Consider the following 20,847-nt stretch of genomic DNA (forward strand, 5'->3'; position numbering starts at 1 on the left):
AGGTCGAAATTTTACAGAAGCTAGTACGAAAAGAAAGAAAAATTGTGAATTACCTGTTCACAGAAATAGAGTTGAAATTTCCCAAAATATTCGTCCATTGCTACCCCTATATTCATGGATTTTTCTTGGAAAATACATTAAAAGTTTTAAAACATCCGAATATTTGATCCTTCAAACTCATTTGTCACCCCGATCCTCTTTTGATCTTTGCTCTGTAAGCCGTAGAAATAGTGGCCTGTTTTAAGGGAGTGCGAGCCACCCTCAAAAAAAAGAAAGGAAATCAGCACAGAGTGCCTTATTAAAGGGAAAATAGTCTTTATTTATTTTCTTAAAAAATAAAACTTGGCTTAGATCAGGGACGTACCCATGATGCCGGGGCAAAAGACTTGGGACCTAAAAAAATAATACAAGTTTATTAATAGGGTACGGAACTTCAAAAGAAACGTTGGTTTTATATTATCAACTGTAATAGTTGCCAGAAAAGAAAAAACGAACAAAGATGTAAATAACTTTATCTGCCTATAACAAAACAATTGTAAAATTAGTATCATGCAAAATGTATCTATTATGGTAATACATAAATTCAACAATTTTATCTCTGTATTTTGAATTAAAGGGATGCATGGGGCCAAGAAGGCTTCCAGGAGAATCATTATAAAATATCTATTGCTTTGAGCAAGAAAAAACATCAAATAAGGTTATCACTGTCACTAGTGATTACAGCTATACAAAAACTAACGGATATTCTGGGCTTATAATGAACAAGCTGTACTTCTGTTACAATTTTAAAGGAGGTTATTCAGGCATAAGGTATTAAAAATCCTCGCTGACGGCTTCGTTGGACATTCAAGAGAACTCGGAGAGGCGATCTATGCCTTTTCGGTCTTTTAATTTTCAAAATACCTGAAAAATACTTCTCAGCTTTATCCGAAATATGTTCTGAAAGAGTGCCTGGCAGCACTGACATAATTATGGCAAATGATTCAATTTTACTAGATTGTGAAACAGAATTTCAAGCCATATCAATATTTGTTTTTCCAAATTTAGGAAATACGTTGTCAAATCTTTGAAACCTCGTATATTGAGGTAAGTTTTAAGATGAAAATACTTTTTTGTACTTCTGGTAAAATTCTAGTTTAGTGACTTCTTGCTATCTCAAAAAGGGGTTTGGTTAGGAAAATGAAACTTCTGGGGATGGTTAAGAAGGTTAAAGAATATCCTGGGAAGGTATTTTGAAGTTCCTTCCTGTGCTCCCTCTCCCTTTAGAGGGTCCTGAAATTTGCTTACATGACAAGTCTATACTTATTGAATATTGACAAAAAACATTTTACCTTAATTTTCAGTTACCAGCTGTGGTAAAATTCTAGTTAATTGGCTTCTTGCTATCTCAAAAAGGGGTTAAGATCGGAGAATGAACCTTCTGGGGATTGTCAAAAAGGTTAAAGAACATCCTGGGAATTTATTTTGAAGTTCCTACCTGTGCTCCCTCTCTTTCCAGAGGGTCCTGAAATTTGCTTACATGACAAGTCTATACCTATTGAAATTTTGACAACAATATTTTACCTTAATTTTCAGTTACTAGTTGCTTTTTTCTCTGCCTTTAGTTCTGAAAATACAATTCCTGTTATTTGAGTAGAATTTTGAGCCATATCAATGTTTTTTTTGGTAAAATTCTAGTTAATTGACTTCTTGCTATCTCAGTAAGAGGGTTTATGTTAGGAAAATGAAACTTTCAGGGATGAATCTACAGACTAAAGTATGTCTCAGGAAGGTATTTTGAAGCAACTACCTCCACTCCTTCTCCCTCTAGAGGGCCCTGACCTTTGATGACCTTTAAAAATACATATGTTATAAAAGTGAAACCTTGCAAAATAAATCTTCTGTTTAATTGAAGTACAACAAAATTGTTTTCAGCTTCATAACTTTGCTCAAATCCATTTTATAAGGTTTTAAAGATATGCAAATAGGTTTCCTAAATTTTGAAAAAAAAAACATTGATATGGCTCAAAATTCTACTCAAATAACAAGAATTGTATTTCCAGAACTAAAGGCAGAGAAAATGCAACTAGTAACTGAAATTTAAATTAAAATGTTGTTTTGTCAAAATTTCAATAGGTATAGACCTGTCATGTAAGCAAATTTCAGGGCCCTCTAGAGGGAGAAGGAGTGGAGGTGGGTACTTTAAAATACGTTCCCAGGACATACTTTAGCCTGTAGACCCATCCCTGAAAGTTTCATTTTCCTAACCTAAACCCTTTCCAAGATAGCAAGAAGTCAATTAACTAGAATTTTACTTTTTTTTCAAAATCTAGGAAATGTATTTGCATATCTTTAAAACCTTATAAAATGGAATAGAGCAAAGTTATGAAGCTGAAAACAATTTTATTATACTTCAATTAAGCAGAAGATCTATCTTGCAAGGTTTCACTTTTATAACATGCATATTTTTAAAGGTCATGGCCCTCTAGAGAGAGAAGGAGTAGAAGTAGTTGCTTCAAAATACCTTCCTGGGACATACTTTAGCCTGTGGACCCATCCCTGAAATTTTTGTTTTCCTAACCTAAACCCTTTCTGAGATAGCAAGAAGTAAATTAACTAGAATTTTACCCCATTTGCTTTTTCTCTGCCTTTAGTTCTGAAATTGCAATTCCTCTTATTTGCATATAATTCTGAGCCATATCAATGTTCTTTTCCAAAATTTAGGAAATGTATTTGCATATCTTTGAAACCTTATAAATTGGGATTAAGCCAAGTTGTGAAGCTGAAAACAATTTTTTTGTACTTCATTCAAGCAGAAGATCTATTTTGCAAAGTTTCATATGATAAGATCAGAATCAGCTAGGCTGAGCAAGAAAAGCAAATCCAATCCCAATGTTTTCAAAATGCAATGGGAACACCTTTAGATGACAGTGTATATATAGGCTACACAAATCTTTAAATTAGCCAACCAGTATTATAAGCCTAGGAACTCAGCTGAGCATAAGGAAACAATTCTTCCTCCATGTTATGCAGATTAATAATAGTTAACACATTGGTAAATTTTTCATTTTTCATATTATTGACTTACAAACAAAGTGAACACACCACTCAATGTTTTTTTTAGCTCTTTAAAAATATAAAAATTGCTTCTATAACAAATTCAAATTTAAGCCCTTTTTGAGCTTTTGAAAATGACCAAAATATTTCTAGTTTTTGGTTAAAAAAGACTTGAAACATGGGTTTCAAAATTTATACAAACAACCTAACCAGTAAATTTTTTGTTGTTTATATTATTGATACAAATAAAGTGAACATGATACTTGATGCCTTTTTTTGAGCTCTCTATGAATATAAGAATTGCTTCTATCAATAATTTTGGTAATTGTTTAGTTTTGTCACAAGCTGTCTAAAGTGGAAACTATGCTGTGAAGGAGCATAATTTCCATACTCTAGAACATAGAAATGCTAATTCTAAAAGTGCATCCATTTCTGGTTGACCCTCCTCCTCTATGGGGCAAACTAAAAATATTGCTATTAGCCTAAAGCTTTTGTTTAGATTAAGAGCTTTGACTTCTGTTAGCTTTATTTTCAGGACAGGGTGGAGGAGTGGGATTCAACTTTTATGGTAGTAAAAATTATATTTTGAACTGTACCTTAATCTATCTATATATTAGAACAATTTGCAAATCAGTACTGCAACTAACTTTATGCTAATTTTGCATTTAATCTTGGCACCAATTCAAATTCTGTATAATATTTACAGGGGGGGGGATTTTTATAAAAATCAAGGGGAAATTTGTACTTTTTATGACAGAACATACAAAGTTAGAGTATTTTTGAACAAAAATACAAAGAGGTATTTTCAAAAGTTTACAGTGGGAAGGGAATATGGTTCTCAGACTTCCCTAAAATTTTAACAACAAGCCTAGAGAACAAACAATCAAATTTGATGCAGCATCACAACTACAAATTTCACACAACAACAACAACAAGGCTACTTGTTTATATGAGATTGTGAAAAGTTTTCTAAGTAACAAAGCTTGGCTAAGTTCTCAATTTGCTGTTTGTCCAAGATAAGGTCTCCCAACAGGTTTTTATCAATGTTGTGGCCAAGATTAGGATTTAGATGACCAGGTTATGACTCTATGGTGCAATGCTACATTTTAATCAAATGTTATAACCCATGGTGCAAAAAATAAGGTAGCAAAGTAGCAATGCTACTTGGCATTTTTCAAATTTGTTGGCAGATTTTTATCTGAAATTACCATTTTTACATATAAATATAATTTTTGCTCAAAGAAAGGCTGTCAGAACTCAAGTTATGGTGCTAAAGTGTCAGCAGCATTTGGGTCTTTCAAATCCTGCTACTGGCAGACAACAGCTTTGGAACTCTTCCATACCAGACTCCTCCTCCCAAACACTCAAGTAAGGTTATATTTTTCCCATGTGTTTTCTGGATATTGATTTTGCCACAGTTGGTTCATTTTACAGGTACATGGTTTTAAACAAGAGCAATGCTAACAAATTTAAGTAAATATGGCAATTTTCAAAACATTTATCAATTGTTTTTTTTTTTTTTAATTGGGTCATGATCAGTCAATGCCTCTGGATTTGATAACTTCAACAAAATAGAATTATAATCAAGTAGTGAGTTTTTAATGGTACTTGGTTAATTAAGCAAAACACTCAAGAATTACACTTAAGTTAGATCTTACAAAACCAGTTCCATAGCATACAAAGACAAGTGACAGGTGATAGAATTAATTTGACTTAAAAAATTTGGGCTATATATTTGCACGTTTGGGGGGGGGGCACTATGCAAAAAGTAAGGTAGCATAGTAGCAATGCTACTTGGCAGTTTTCATGGCCTAGAAAAATTTGTTGGCATATTTTGTCTAAAAATACCAGTGCTTCCACTGTCCTCAAAATTTTGGGGAATCTTCTCAGAAAAAAAATTGATTTTCCAAAAATCTCCTTTCTTTCAGGGTTGCCACCTAGTGATAAATTACTAGGGAGAATCCACCCCTAGTAACCTTCACTTTCACTTAACTTAATTTTTTTTTTACTGTTTTCCAAAGTTTTTGTCTCAATTATTTACTACCCAAAAAAAAAGACATAGATCATTGAATTACTTACCTTCTTCTTATGCTAGTGAATGCATAATGTTTATTGGACTATACCATTTCATCAATGATTCTCTTGTGACTTGAAGAAAAAAATTTCATTTGAACATGTTTTATGTTCAGTGTAATTTTGAACATTGATGCAAAGAGTTACTTTAGACAGCTGGACTGTGAGTTTAAATTTTTTTTTTTTGCTATTCTGTTTAATTTTCAAAGGACTAAAAATATAAGGGAGTTATGTTGAAAAGTTATTTTAAAATGGGAAAGGGAAAGAATGGTACCTATGCAGAGAAGAGGGAGGGGATTTTGTGATAAATTTGGAGATATTTTCATTGTCGAGCTGTAAATTAGGTGAACACACCACTGAATACTTTTTTTTTGTACTCTTTTAAAATATTTCCATTACCTTACCAAAAAATTAATGGACCCTTTAAGATGATACCTTATATTCTTACTTTCTGCAATTTACTTTGAGTCATATTTTCTTTTACTCTAGGTTTTGGGCATAATATATTAATCTCAAATGTATAATAATTAAATGTGTAATAGATTAAAGAATACTTGTGTATTTTACAGTCAAGTATTTATGCTGTATTTACACTCAAATTTATGCTGTATAAAATTCAAGAACAAACCGTTTTTTTTTTCTGTCTACATTAAAATACAATTAGCTTATGCTGAGTTGAAAACAAGGAGCAGGTGACATAATACATTGGAATTATTATGAAAAGAGAAATCACCAATGCAACAGCACACACATAAAAAAAAAGAGACAGAAGGAGAAAAGGAAGACTTAGGAAATTAGTGATTAATATAGACCAGCACTTGAATGAGGCCTTAACCCTACTCATCCATACAATAAATATGGGCTATATATTTGCACATTAGATGTGTAACCTCCCACCCCCCTCCCACCCTCAATATGCAGATATATAGTCCAAAATTGTTTCTAAATATTATTGTGTCATTATATTTTGGCATTTTTCATTAGAATTAACCAAACTTCACTTCTTGAGTGTCAGCAGCATAATACATAAGTGCTGATTAAGGGAATTGATCTTTTTGCCAAGAATCTTCACCATTTAAAAAAATATTGAATATTGCTTCATTTAGTATGTCAAATTTAAGTACTTTTGTTTTTTCCTTAAGAATTTCATTTTGCATATAACATTTTATCTTATCCTCCTCCCATCACCATTGCTATTCTCATGCACCCCCCTGTCATATTTTTGGCGGGCATCCATGCTTGATTGAGTGGTTCAACTGCAGTCTTGGATCTTTTTATGGTCTAGGAAAATTGTTAATTAGGTGAATCAAATTTTATGGAATTGATATTATGCTCAAATTAGGGCATAAAATTTTTTTACGACCCATGTCTATCTCCATAACTTCTAATGCTAGAGCAATTATTAACCCTGTATGGAGGCTAATCCTGAGATATAAACAGTAGAACTGAAATAAAAATTTGGTAGATTTGCCATAATCTACCATTACCAAATATAATCTTACCACTACTAGTACTACTAACAACTCACCACAGCACCAAGCCACCTGAGGTCAACATAGCTGCATACATTTCTCCTCCACCTCAATTCAAAGCCTCCCTCTGTACACACTCCCCAGAAGTTCCTATTTCCTTTAAATCTCTTTTTTGACATCCTCACACCCCAGACAAGGACGACCTGCTTTCACTTTAGCTCTAGACAGTTGGCTGAAAAGGACAATCTCTGGCAATCTGTCATCCTTCATCCACACAACGTGCCCTAATCATCTTAACCATTCTTTCATTATAGCCCTAAAGAGCACGATTGAACCCCACTTTTTGTACAGCCTACTTTTTGATATGTGATCAGTCAGTTGGGTACCCAGAACAATCCTTGGGCAATTTCTCTGGAAAACATCTGGTAAACGTTCATCCATTTTTGGAGCGCCCATGCTCCAGAGCCATATTTGACCACCCATCACTGTATCTTCCAATATTCTAATTTCCATACTTATCTTCCTATTCTTCCAAACTCTTTTTAATTGTGCTCTGAGCCTTAGCTATTCCATTTTTACCTTCTTCACTGCTCCCAACGTCTTTACTAATAGTACTACCAGGGTAAGTAAAGCTGCCCACCAGATCAATCTTTTTGTTACCCAATATCACCTTTTCATCTTCACTCATTCCTAGCCCTAGTGACTTAGTCTTCATAACATTAATTTTCGAACCTATTCTAGCATTCCAGACTCACAAAACTTCTAAAAGTTCATTCATTTTGCTTGCACAGTCATCTAAAATGCTTCAATCAACAGCATAAACTTTTTTTATGGGACTTGGTATTTACCAAGTGACATATAGTGATTGCAAATTCTGTTGGTCTGTCAGTCAGTCTGTCCTGGTTTTGCTAGTTTTGGCACTTCCAGATAAGCAGGACAATAAAATTTGGAAAGAAAAGGAAATTTGGCAGGCATATCAGGGATCAGACCAGATTAAATTAGAAATAGTCGTTTCCCCGATTTGACCATCTGGGGGGGGGACAGTTAATTTGGAAAAATAACTTATGAATGGGTGATCGGATCTTAATGATATTTGATATTTAGAAGGATATTGTGTCTCAGAGCTCTTATTTTAAATGCCAACCAGATCTGGTGACGTTGGGGAGAGTTAAAGGGGGAAACCTAAAATCTTGCAAAACGCTTAGATTGGAGGGATCATGGTGAAGCTTGGTGGGAAAAATAAGCACAAGTCCTACATACGTTATTGTAATAACCGGAATGGATACGCTCTCTTTGGGCAAATTGGAGGGGAGGGTTAATTTTGAAAAATTAGAAAAAATGAGGTATTTTTAACCAAATATTTTTTTTTTTTTTTTGTAAAAAAACATTCATCAAACATTCTTGTATTTTTACAAAGGACCGATGAGATCTTAATGAATTTCTTATTTACAAAGACCTCGTAACTCAGATCTTTCATTTTAAATCCCGACCGGATCCAGTGTCATTGGGGTGAGTTGGGGGGGGGGGGGAACCGGATTTTCCGGCATTATTTAAAAAGCAATCAGAAAACAAATAAAAAAAAGTTTTTTCAGCTAAAAGTTAGGAGCAGCATAAAAACTTAGAACGTAGAGAACATATTGTGTATACGAAGGGGGTGGCCCTCTCCTTGCAGCAATTCCTTGCTGTTTACACTAAAAACAATAAATAGAACTTTTAAAAAAGCTTATTATTCTAATTAAACAGCCCTTGTGTTTCGAGATTCGTTCATAAATAATTGAAAAAAATAGCCGAATTTTAGTGTAAAGAACGTGGTATTGAGGAGGGGACAATCCCCCTCACGTATGCAGTAATGTCTGTTCGTTTTAAACTTTAACAATGCTCCTTACTTTCAGTTGAAAAAATCATTTGTTTTATGTAAACGTACAAAAAGACCCCTTTTCGATAGACATAAGGAAAAATCTTGAAATTTAAAGCAATATTTATAAATTAAAATTGTTGTAAAAACAGATTGTTATAACTCAGAGCCTTCAGAATATCTTACTTTTAAATATTTGATTTATAAAGAAATGGTAAGTTTTTAACCACTTTATGAAACTCATTTCTAGTTATGGTAACTTTTTGTGTATTGGTAAAACTAATCTACATTCAAGGGCTCAAAGTCAAATTCCCTTCAGAAGCAATTATTATATTTCAAAAGAGCATAAAAAGGGGTCAGGTGATGCATTCACATTTTTTCCTAGCTAAATTTTATGAGAAATTGAAAAATTTCGTGAATGCTAGTAGAAAGTGATTATGGGTGGTAGTTTTTGGTTGTTTTTCAGATTATTTTACTCGTGATCTTGATAAATCTTCCAATTTTGACTTTCTCCTTGGTGTTATTATTGAAAGGTTCGAAGACTTGGAAGTCTGGTTAGCATTAACTGATCCAAGTTAAAGGGCCTTAATTACCGAAACCCTTCACCATGGTAAAACCTGGTACTTTGGTATACAAAAGAAACACATAGAACATGTTAAAAAAGACAGAAGGTTTATGGATTAGTTGAATTATTGGATTTTTGTCTAGATAATTAACAGATTAAACATAAAGTTTTCCATCAAAGATATTTAAAATGTACTCTTCTAAGATGAAATAAAATGTTAGATGATTCTTAGGTGTAATTTTGAGAGATAATTGTGATTAATTATTATTAAGCTAAACTATGCTAAAAAAAATAAGTAGGGGAGAATCTGTTTTAAGCAGAATTGTAGTTATACCAAGCTGGAACCTATTAGATTAAAATACAGTAATTGTGAAATAGTTTAAATTGAAGATGAATGCTAACCTCTACTTACAATACTGTTGCAGTGCCAGTCACCCAAAAGCCCAGGACAGAATAAGCCCTCAAAATTCCCTTCCTTTTATATATTCACAGACATCAATAAATCAAAATGATCCTATGCTTTCTCAGACATATAAGCAGATCAATTTAGCCTATCAGGCTTTCTTGTACTGACTTTCTTCTAAGGGGCAAAAATGTTCTAAATACCACGAAAGTAAATAGTCTAATTTAGTCTCTAAATTGAAAGTGGTTTAAATAGTAAGTAAACATTACAAGTAGCCTATAGCCTAGTTTAAAGTCAATACCATCATTAAGTTACTAGATGGGTCCAAAAATTATTCTATCCTTTTTAAATTTTCATTTGAAAGCTTTAAACGTTTTTTTTAGAAACTCAAGATTTGCCATATATTTTCCTGGGATATATAAAAAATCTAATCTATTTACCATAAGACTATTTTTATTGGAGTTGGTCAATATAAAAATAGATATATCCCTAAATAGGTCTTTAATTTGGGAATGTGTTGATTCGCTTTTTATGGTTGTATCTTTGAACTATTTTCTAGGTTTAGTGCTCTTCATCATCTTTTGAACTTTGACTTAATTGGTAAAACATGGAAGAACCAGACTTATTTGGCCTCACTGCTGTTAAGCAAGGTAATTGGAATTATGGGTGATTGAGCAAATTTGCTGTGTATTTGTCCTCCTTTTGCTTAAAAGTAGAACTGTCATTACGATTCCCAACTTATTTTGGCTCTTTTATGTGAGTAGAACAAGATAATCTACATCAGTACAGCCAAAATTTTTACGAAAACTTTTTAGCAGTATATAATCAGGTTTATTAAACACTTCAATTACATTCTCATCCATATATATATATATATATATATATATATAATATATATATATATATATATATATATATATATATATATATATATATATATATATATATAACTTAAAAAAAATTTAAAAAAGAAGAAAAAAACAGAAGAACAAAAAAAAACACCAGAAAAACTATAAAAAAACAATAAAAAAACTTAAAAAAAAGAAAAACTATAAAAAAAAAAACAAAAAATAATAATAAAAAACGAAACAGAAAAACAGAAAAAAACAAACAAAAAAATGTGAGTTCAGGCGTTGGTTCCAAAGAATCATCATTTATTGTAACTACAACTGCAAATTTTCGGTTTTCGGGCCTTTCCACAGACTGCGTTGGATAAATAACAGATTACGTTGAAAACTTATTTATCTTATTTATGTTAATCTACTGTACTGCTTTACTTCTGTTCTCTAAAAAATCTACTGTAGTTTTTGTTTAAGCGATCAACAATTAAAAAAAAAAAAAAAAAAAAAAAAAAAAAAAAAAAAAAAAAACAGAAAAAAAGGGATAGTTCATGCGTTGTTTCCAAAGAATCATCATTTATAGTAACTGCAACTGCAAATTTTCGGTTTCTGGGCCTTCCCACAGACATTGTGTTGGATAAATAATTTTTTGCACTGACATTGTGGCAGGGGTCAGCTAGTTAGATATAATTTTTGACACATACGCTTGTCAATATATTTAAAATCCCTTTAAAAGTGTAATGATGCACCAGAGGCGCCATTTGGGGGGGGGCAGGGGTGGGCAAATACCCACCCCAGATTTTCCAGGGGGTCCAAGCTTCCACCAAAAAGGGCCCTTTGCCGGCCATAATAATAACACTATTTGCTATTAACCATCGTAAACTTTGAAAGCAGGTTAGATACATAATTAAATTCTCAAGTTCTGTCAAATGCCCATTTCCTAGATCATTATATTAATATTATAAATTCTGAATATTTGCAGTTCCTTGATGGAATCGTTCCTTTTTATCTTCCAATTGTACTACATAGAAGCAATTATGCGAGCGACAAAATCGCTGTCTCAGCAGCTCCATGCCGTCACCATCGACTTGGTTATTTTCGATCGCGCACCCTGATTCAGGCCACAAGAAGCAAACTCACCGACCTGCGTTCAGATGCCTCATTTGTATTGCTTTTCAAGATGGCTAAAGAGTTTTCAACAGAACTCGAAATTGAAGTACCTGCTGTGAATGAACCCGCGACTAGACCCTCCTCTGTTGGTCAGAAAGGACGACCTTGAAGAACTCAAAAGATCACCAAGCATCGGAAACAATTTGTGACAACTTTGAAGCTAGGAAAGAATTTAATCGAATCTGGAAATTGGACTACTACTTTGGCGGATGAAATGAAGCAAGAATACTTCAAAACGTTTGACCGTCTACTAGCCAAATTTGACAGAAGGTTTACAGATAACTTGCCAGTGCTGAGTACGCTCGAAGCCTTGGATCCAAGCTCAACCAAGTTTATGGACACAGAGCTGCTCAAGCGTTTCTCTTCTATTTACGGCGAGCTGGATATCGACAGCAATCTTCTCGAATCTCAAGCTGGTATTGCCAAGCGTTTCTTGCTCAATGAGGAGAAAAAGCCGGAAAACTTCCCAGACATTGTCGACCATCTTCAGGCATTACCAGTGGCTTACTCAGAAGTAATTAAAGTACTTCGTATTGCTGCCACACATCCTGAGACAACAGCGAGCAATGAGCGTTTGTTTTCTATCCTAGAAATAGTGAAAAACTACCTACAGTCTACAACAGGAGATGATCGTCTCAGTCACCTCCTTTTGATATTTGCAGAGAAGGATTTAGTAAAAAATTTGGACTACAACGATTTTGCAAAGATGAAAGCTCGGCGGTTCCCCTTGTTACCTTGAATTTTCAAATATTCTTTTTTCTTCTTATGTTTCTCCTTTGTGTAAATATATTTGATCTGGAAGATTTCTGCTGAAGGAAAACTGAGATTTTGGTTACAACCCTCAGCATAACAATGAAGGTTACTTTCACCGACGTATTGTTTACTTAAATAAGAAAGTTTCTCACTGAGGAATGCCAGCCTGTAGTCTGGTTGAATTTTCCACTTTCAGTTTAATCACCTAACCTCGTTGATTGTATTCTTCGTTGTTATAATTAATCTTAGAGGTCAGTGTGGTTGAGTTCCACATTTGGTTACAGTACATTTTCAAGCAACACACGGGTGCTGAAAATGTATTTTTGCTTAGAATATTCAATCAATGTACTGCCAAAACCCGGATTTTTCTTACGCGAAACAAAGTGAATCGGGGGGGGGGGGGACAGATGGAGTTCATGTCCACCCCAAGATTTGGCCCAAATGGCACCTCTGTGATACACTCTTAATAAAATAAATAATGCAACGTAAAATCTGCAAGATTTTGTAAAAGAATTCTTTTTCTGTTTTCCATTTGAGTTATTAGAGAAAATTCTCTAGCATTTTTTTTTAATGGCCGTGCTTTGTTACATTTTCCATAACCATTAAGTGTTTCAACAGATGTTTCCTGAAGGAATGTAAATTCCTATCCAGTGTCCTTCTTTCTAGCTTGAATCCCAAGTATTTACTACCATGGCTGTAGGGTAGCTCGCAATCTTTATTTGGTTAGATAATTGGAAGCAATGCAAAGTGATTTAATCCTAACACTTTCAAAATGACGTTTTAAATGCTTAGAAAATTATTTGGAGAAAGACACTACAGGCTGATTTTCTGCAGTGTTTTAATGTGCACTTGTGAATTCGAGTCACTAAAGCGATAATAAGCTACCCAATGCTTTGTTTAAGTTAAGTCCAAACGACCTTCATTAACCGATCTTTGGAGATTTTGAAGTTTAAGACGGTTAAGTAAAATGGGTTCTGCTCGAAATTCTCCGAAAACTGTTGTTTTTTTTTCATGAGAATGATGGCTAGCTTTGATGAGAGAAGAGGGAATGAGCAATGGTCACTTTCAGAAAATGAGAGTAACCCACCCACTATCTATCTTGCATAAATCTTGACATTGTCTTAGTTGAATACGTGAGTTAATTCGTAAGTTACGTATATTTTTTACTAATGAAAACGTTCGTAAAAAATTAAAAGTTCTAGTTGCCTTTTTAAGTAATCAAAAATTGGAGGGCAACGAGGCCTTCTCCTCCGGTCCTTTTTTCTCAGAATCTTCCGATTAAAACTATGAGAAAGCCGTTTAGCCAAAAAGATATTCAAATTTCGTTTTGATTATTTATGTGCGGAGAGCCAAATTTAAAACATAAATTAATTCAAAGACGAACAGAAATTACTCCGTGAATATGAAAGGGGCTTTTCCTTCTCAATTCCCCACTCTTTACGCTAAAGTTTTTTACTCTTTTAAAAGGTGGAGTTAAGAGAAAGTGATAAACTTTAGCATAAAGAGCGGGGAGTTGAGGAGGAAAAGCCCCTTTAATTTACGGAGTAATTTCTGCTCGTTTTAAGTTTTAATATCGCTCCTTACTTCCAATTAGAAAAAAAACTTGTTTTTTTTTTTATTTAATACTTGACGAAGCGTCTCCAAGTGCATTTCTTTGGATTGTCTTTGTTGTTTTAGCTAGACCTTTTACTTTTAAATGATACCTAAAGACGATCTACGTGAAGCTTTAACAGCAGATGGGGTTACGAGGCCCCAGGATTGCATAGATGTATAGGGAGCCAAATTTTTTCCATCTGATATAAATCCAGTCATTTATGCGTATATATGTGTTTGACCAGAGCATTGAAGTCCATTTTTATAGCTCAGGCACCTTGGTCCGTAATTCTTCCTTTACCTAGAAAATTTTTAATTCAATTTTTAACAAAAAATTATGCATGTACACGAAAAATATTCTGTCCCGAAAACTGAAGGTGCTCTGGTTTTTCGATAAATATTGGCGCAATCATAGAAAGTACAATAGCGCTGCCTAAATAAAGAGCAATGTGGGCACAATGTATTAATTTGGTTTAGAATATTAGAATCTGTCCGTTTGATCTCGGTTTGAAAAATTAATGTCAATCAAAAAGCTTAGTGATTTGAAGTTTTCTTGGTGTGAAAATAGTAATTTTGTAGTTAGCCTTTTTTCAGAGCCCGTTTCGAGGGTTGTGCTCTGTAGGATGTTCTCATTTGAACTATGTGAAAGGTAAAGACTTTTCGGGAAATACCGTCGTTAGTATATGGACAGGAGGGTCCATTTGGTATCACCGGTGGCATTGGTGTGGCGCTGGAGATCAAAGACTCGTAGCCTATAGACTATCATATCGAATAGGAGTGACAGCTACCAAAAGAAGCTATCGATAGCACTGATAGTTGAAAGGAATAATCGCCGATTAAAAATATGAGAAAGCCATTTAGCCAAAAAAAAAATTAATATGCAAATTTCGTTTAATTATTTATGTGCGGAGATCAAAACATTCATTAATTTAAAATTGTCCAGAAATTAAATAAAAAAAACAAGTTTTTTTTTAAACTGAAAGTTAGGAGTGACATTAAAACTTAAAACAAACAGAAATTACTCCGTATATGAAAGGGGCTTTTCCTCCTCAACGCCCTGTTCTTTACGCTTAAGTTTTTTACTGTTTTAAAAAGTAATGTTCAAAGGAAGAGTCATGCTTTAGCGTAAAGAGCGGAGCGTTTAGGAGGAAAAGCCCCTTTCATATACGGAGTAATTTCTGTTTGTAATTTTGGCATGCCTAGATAAATCTGAAGATTTAAAGTTATTAGCCAACTTGAACCACGAACGACTTTATGCACATTATAATGATTAAAGTTGAGTGTAAGAGTCTGTTTGCATCAACTCTGGACAGATTGTTTAAGACAATTATAACGGAAATTTGTTCATGATGGAAATGGCCCTGTGAACAATTCAATCATTTTCTTAGACCATTACTCCATGGGCTCAAACAGTTTTAAAACCTCTTCAACAGCGGGTAAAATTAGATGTTCTCCAATTTCTTCAATATCATCAGTAACAAGCCAAGAATTAATAACAAGCCAGTAACAAGCCACCATGACATGCCAAAACTTTCAGTTTTTATCACTGTTTTTTTTTTTCCACGTTGGATATCCTAGGTTACAGATCAGTTACAGACATATTTTGCTGTGGTTGTCTTTATGGAGTTATACTGTAATTCTTATAGAAGTTGAAGATGCATCCTCAAATGATGATAAAGATGTTTTTGCAAGCATACACCCTATATTATCAATAAAACATGAAGCCAATTTCTTTGCTATTGTTTCGGGCATATCTGCAGATTGTAAGCCTAATACTGAGCATCTTGAACAGGAGTTGAACTCTGGCGGGGACAAAGGTATGCTTCAGATATATTGACCTTTTTCTTTATATTTGCGGATCTAAAATAAAAAAAAAATATATCTTTCACTTCTTTTGAAATTATTACGGGGTGTGAAAGAGCTGCATCTCAGTGCATGATGTTCTGTTGTTGCATTTGAATCAAAATATTTCAATATTTGAAAAGAAGTCCCGGCTGGTCTTAATTTTTTGGAAAGAAGATATTTTATCTTAATTAAATCACTGAAAAAAAAGAAAAAAAAAGTTAATTGTCGTTTGAGCGTTTTTATAATTCTTAGAATTCGTTAGAACTCCTTTCTTCCAATTTCACATATGCTTTACTTTTGTTTTAAGATCAATAAAACGATGCAGCTTTTATAATATGTATCCCGTTCATGCCTTTTGTTTAATAATATGCCAGTGTGCCATTCCATAGTCAAAGCATTCTCCAGAACTAAGAGTTGAAGAAGTTGACAATTTACTATATGGGGTGCAATCAGCCTCTTTGGGTATGCATGAGTTTAAAATCAAATAAAAACAGATACTGTTCATAACTATTGCCTCTTTTAAACTTGATTGAATAAAAAAAAAACTAATTTTTTTAGCTGAAAGTAAGGAGCGACATTAAAACTTAAAACGAACAGAAATTAGTCCGTATATGAAATGAGTTGTCCACTCCGCAATCCCTCGCTCTTTACGCTAAAGCGTTTAATTGTTTTAAAAAGTAGAATTGTGGCAAAGAGTCAAACTGCGCCCAAAATTTCCAAAAGTTTTGGTTTGGATAGCATCACTGGTGATTTACCTCATTTGCTGTGTTTGTTTGTTTCTTTTTATTATGGCGAAACCGTATAATTTTTTTTTTTGCGATTCTTCAAAAAGTCTTATTGGTTACGTACGCCCCTTGAATTGACAAGAGTTGAAAAGTTTTTGTTTAAAAGGATTATCTTAATTATTGTGCGTTGTATGACACATATTGCATAGTTTATTGGTGGATTCACTTCTTTTTGACTCGATTCTTTTTTTCTTTTTTTTTCTGACAACCAATGTAGTTTTTTTTTTTTTTTTTTTTTTTTTTTTTTTTTTTTTTTTTTTTTTTTTTTTTTTTTTTTTTTTTTTTAGTGATTCTTCTAAAAGACTTATTGGTTACGTAGGTCTATTGAATTTTAGAGATAGAGTTAAAATGTTTTGATTTAAAAGGATTAATGTTAATTATTGTATTTTGTATAACATGTATTGCATAGCTTTTGGTGAATGCAGTTCTTTGTGACTCGATTCGTTTTCTGTTTACTTTTTTCGGACAACCCGTGTAGTTTATGCTGTTAGCTTTATGATCTCAGGTAACGCTAAGATTTTTCTCACAAAAAAAGTTTCACTCATTTGTGGTGGTAAACAGATGGTGTGAGTATGTGAGGTGTTAGAGTGTGAGCAACTACCCTTTGGAACAGTATCCGTTTTTTTTTATTCTTCTAAAAGACTTATTGGTTACGTAGGTCTCTTGACTTTTAGAGATAAAGTTAAAATTTTTTGATGTTAATTATTGCATTTTGTATGACACGTATTGCATAGTTTTTGGTGGATGCAGTTCTTTGTGACTCGATTTGTTTTTTGCTTACTTTTTTCGGACAACCCGCGTAGTTTATGCTGTTAGCTTTACGATCTCAGGTAACGCTTAACGTTTTTCTGTTAGCTTTATGATCTCTGGAAATGCCAAGATTTTTCTCACAAAAAAGTTTCACTCATTTGTGGTGGTAAACAGATGGTGTGAGTGTGTGAGGTGTTAGGGTGTGAGCGCCTATCCTTTGGAACAGTATCTGGAAAATGTAAAAAAAATATGGCTTTGGAAGATTTGAAAAAGTACACTCATTTGCGGTTGTAAACAAAGGGTGTGAGTGTGTCAGGTGAGAGAGTGTGAGCACCTATCCTTTGGAACAATATTTATAAAATTTAAAAAAAAAACACTGCTTTGGAAGACTTGAATAAATATGCCTTTATTAGAATCTTGTTATTTGCTTTTGGAAGAAATGATTGATCCTGTTGACCACCATTGACAAAATCTTTGTATATAGTATAGAAGAATTTAAAGATCATATATTATAGCAAAAATATCAGAAGCTATGAGAAATAAACATAATTATTCTGTCGAAAAAATTGCTTTAACTGATAAAAGTGGGAAGTCTATACTGTACATGGATAAAACAATATTTTCTAGATAATTCCATCTTTGTGTAAATTAATATACAACCTCATGTTTTAGAATTTAAAATGACCGTCAATTACTTAAAAGGAATTTAAGTAATTGACGGTCATTTTAAATAATTAAATCAGTAATTGGTCATTTAAGTCATTACATCAGCAATGAAGAAGACAGCGACGCCAGTTCATCTATTATAAAATAATCACTATGGAAAGAGTCATTAAATTTGAAGTAATTGTAGAAAGTTTGAAATATTAAAAGCTGGATTATATGCAAATAAACAGGATAAAGGCAAAGTTTTTCATTCTCATTTAAATTTCCATTATTTTAGTTGTTCATATTACAGGGTCCTTTGATAATGATGTCAGCAAACAAGAATGTGGAACATCTAGCATGCCTGGTCTGACCAACATATGTCCTAAACAAGAAACGAATGCAGATTGTTTTGTGAACAAGCTACCAGGTAATATTTATGTACTTACTGAAAATGATATGATAAAACAGGAGGCTTCATGTTCTGCAGAAAAATCAATCAAATGTGATATATGTGAGAAACTATTCCTCCAAAAATCTCGCCTATATAAACATCTAAGAACTCATTCTGGAGAAAAACCTTTCAAATGTGATATGTGTGAGAAACATTTTACTTCCGAATCCCGTTTTTTCTACCATCAAAATACTCCTACTCGAGAAAAACCTTTCGGACGTGATATATGTGAGAAATGTTATACTTCAAAACCTGGTTTATTCAGACATCAAGCAACTCATTATGGAGAAAGGTGGTTTCGAAAGCCATCTCTCGAATGTGGCTTATGTGAAAAGACATTCAGCCAAAAATCCGATCTATCTAAACACCAAAGAACTCACAGTGGAGCACCTTTCGAATGTAATGCCTGTAAGAGACGTTATACAACAAGTTCCAGTTTATCTCGTCACCAAAGAGCTCACAGTAAGGGAAAGCCCTTTGTGTATGTCAGTGTATAATATATATATATTACAATGTTCCTACTTGAGAATAAAGTTACTGTGGATGTAATTTTGTGCTCTCAATTTTGTTAGTAAGGTATATGAAATCTTTAAATGCAGCAAAGCCTAATCATATTTCGAAATACATATAAAAGATAAATTTCTTTAACCTATTTTATAAACATGATGTTATTTTTTTTTAAAGGCCTTTTATTAAGAACCTAAAAAATCACAGTTGTGTTGAAGAGTAACGCCGTTCTGTCAGATTGCCAATTGGAAGATGAAGTATTTGGAGTTGAATTTGACAATATGCTCAAGACCATAATATATATGATGTTTATTAATACTAGAAGCCTTACGGACCATGGTTAACCCAAAAAATTTAACACTATGTAAATTATGAATAAGCCACGCCCTTAAATTCAAATTAAATAATAAATAAATCATAGGCCGCCGCACAATAGTGATGCCTAAGTAAAGAGCAATTTGGGGACAATGAATTATTTTTTTTATCGCCAAGGCACTTTTTATAGAAAGAATTGTTGTAGAAACATGGGCAAAATTTCATTCGATTGAAATTCTAAGTTCTAGTGCTCTTTTTTAAGAGTCAAAATTGCTTGGATGGCAACCAGTCCCCCCTCCCATTTCCCAAACCCATCAACCAAAATTTTGAGATAGTCATTTTGTTCACCATATAGTTGAAATGTCCGATAACTATGTTTTTGTGATGTCACCCCTCTCCCTTCCCTAACAGCCCTCTGGACAAGGGCTGTAAGATATGCAGTTAAACCCATTGTTGGCATATAGAATTTTTATTGAGAAAGGTGGACATCTTTGACCTTTTTTATCCAAAAGGATAAGGGTATTTTGGTGAACCTTTCAGAAAATGTTAATGGCAATGTTGAACTAAATTAAAACACGTTATGTGCTTACGAGTTGTCAAAAAGTTGTAACTTAGGAATGACTGAGTGCATTAATTTGGTACTTAAAAAAATGATAGGGAGGGGGGATTATCAATTGACCAAAACGGCAATATTCGCCTGCTACCATTGCTACTATATCTATTGCTACCGACTAATGAATTGCAAATTTGAGGAAATGTTTAGGGTAAAGCTGAATCAAATCAAAATCAATGATATGTGCATACAGATTGTTAAAAGGGCTTGTCAGTAATATCTTCGGAATAGTATACTATATAAAGTTGAAACTTCCAGGGTATCATGAGAGGGATACTCAAATGACCAACAGACAACATGTGGATAGTAATAGTACTACTGTTACTGCTACTACTAATACCACACTACTACTGCTCCCACCACTACCATTACTACTATGATACTAATACTATTAAGGATATGAAGATGAACAGAGAAATTTAAATTAAATCGAAAGACTATGTGCCTGCAGATTTTCAAAAGGATGTATCTCAAAAATAAATTAGGGCATTAAGTTGGAACTTTTAGGAAATGCTTAAATGGGATGATCAATTGAACAAAAGGGAATATGTGTACGCTACTACTAATACTACTGCTACTCCAACTGCTACCTCTGTCGCAACTACTACTCACGCTAAGACTATTAAGATGAAAATTTCAGGATGTGTTGACGGGGGAGTTGAATTAAATTAAAACACATCATGAACATACAGTTAATCAAAAAAGAATATCTTCAATATCATAGCGATAGCTAATTGTTTTAAGTTGAAACTTAAAACAATTTATGGGTTTGATGAGGACTATGTTCTGCTGATCAAAGACAATACGTTAATACTACTGCTGTTCATAGTCCTAGTGCTATTACTGTTAATACTACTACTAGTTAATGGGTCCACTACTACTCTTAGGGCTTCTAATACTACTGCTGTGACTATTATTACAACTATGACCAAGGGTATTAAAAATAACTTTCGGGAATATTGAGGGAGGATGTTTAAGTAAATCATAACACGTGTGCTGCATGTAGGTTGTCAAAGAGGCATAGCAGCAACATCTTAGGAACAAACGGCTTGGTGTGTCAATTGGCAACTTACTTTGCTTGCTGTCGGGGATGTTGAACTAACTAAAAGGTATTATTTGCATCTTACTACGTTTATGCCCAATATGCACACTAGTAGTAGTAGTAGCACTACTA

General features: G+C 33.4%; 1 protein-coding gene across 1 annotated transcript; it reads left to right on the forward strand.

Annotated features, from left to right (window-relative positions):
• The first annotated feature begins 964 nt into the window (after positions 1-964).
• LOC136030386 (zinc finger protein 322-like) lies at positions 965-18,809 on the forward strand. Its single transcript, XM_065709325.1, has 4 exons — positions 965-1,086; positions 9,964-10,054; positions 15,406-15,576; positions 18,098-18,809. Exons 2-4 carry the CDS (start codon positions 10,012-10,014, stop codon positions 18,733-18,735), a joined length of 852 nt encoding a protein of 283 aa, XP_065565397.1. The 5' UTR covers positions 965-1,086; positions 9,964-10,011; the 3' UTR covers positions 18,736-18,809.
• The last annotated feature ends 2,038 nt before the right edge of the window (positions 18,810-20,847 follow it).

Source organism: Artemia franciscana, chromosome 8 (genome assembly GCF_032884065.1).
Source record: "Artemia franciscana chromosome 8, ASM3288406v1, whole genome shotgun sequence".
Taxonomy (NCBI): Eukaryota; Metazoa; Arthropoda; class Branchiopoda; order Anostraca; family Artemiidae; genus Artemia; species Artemia franciscana.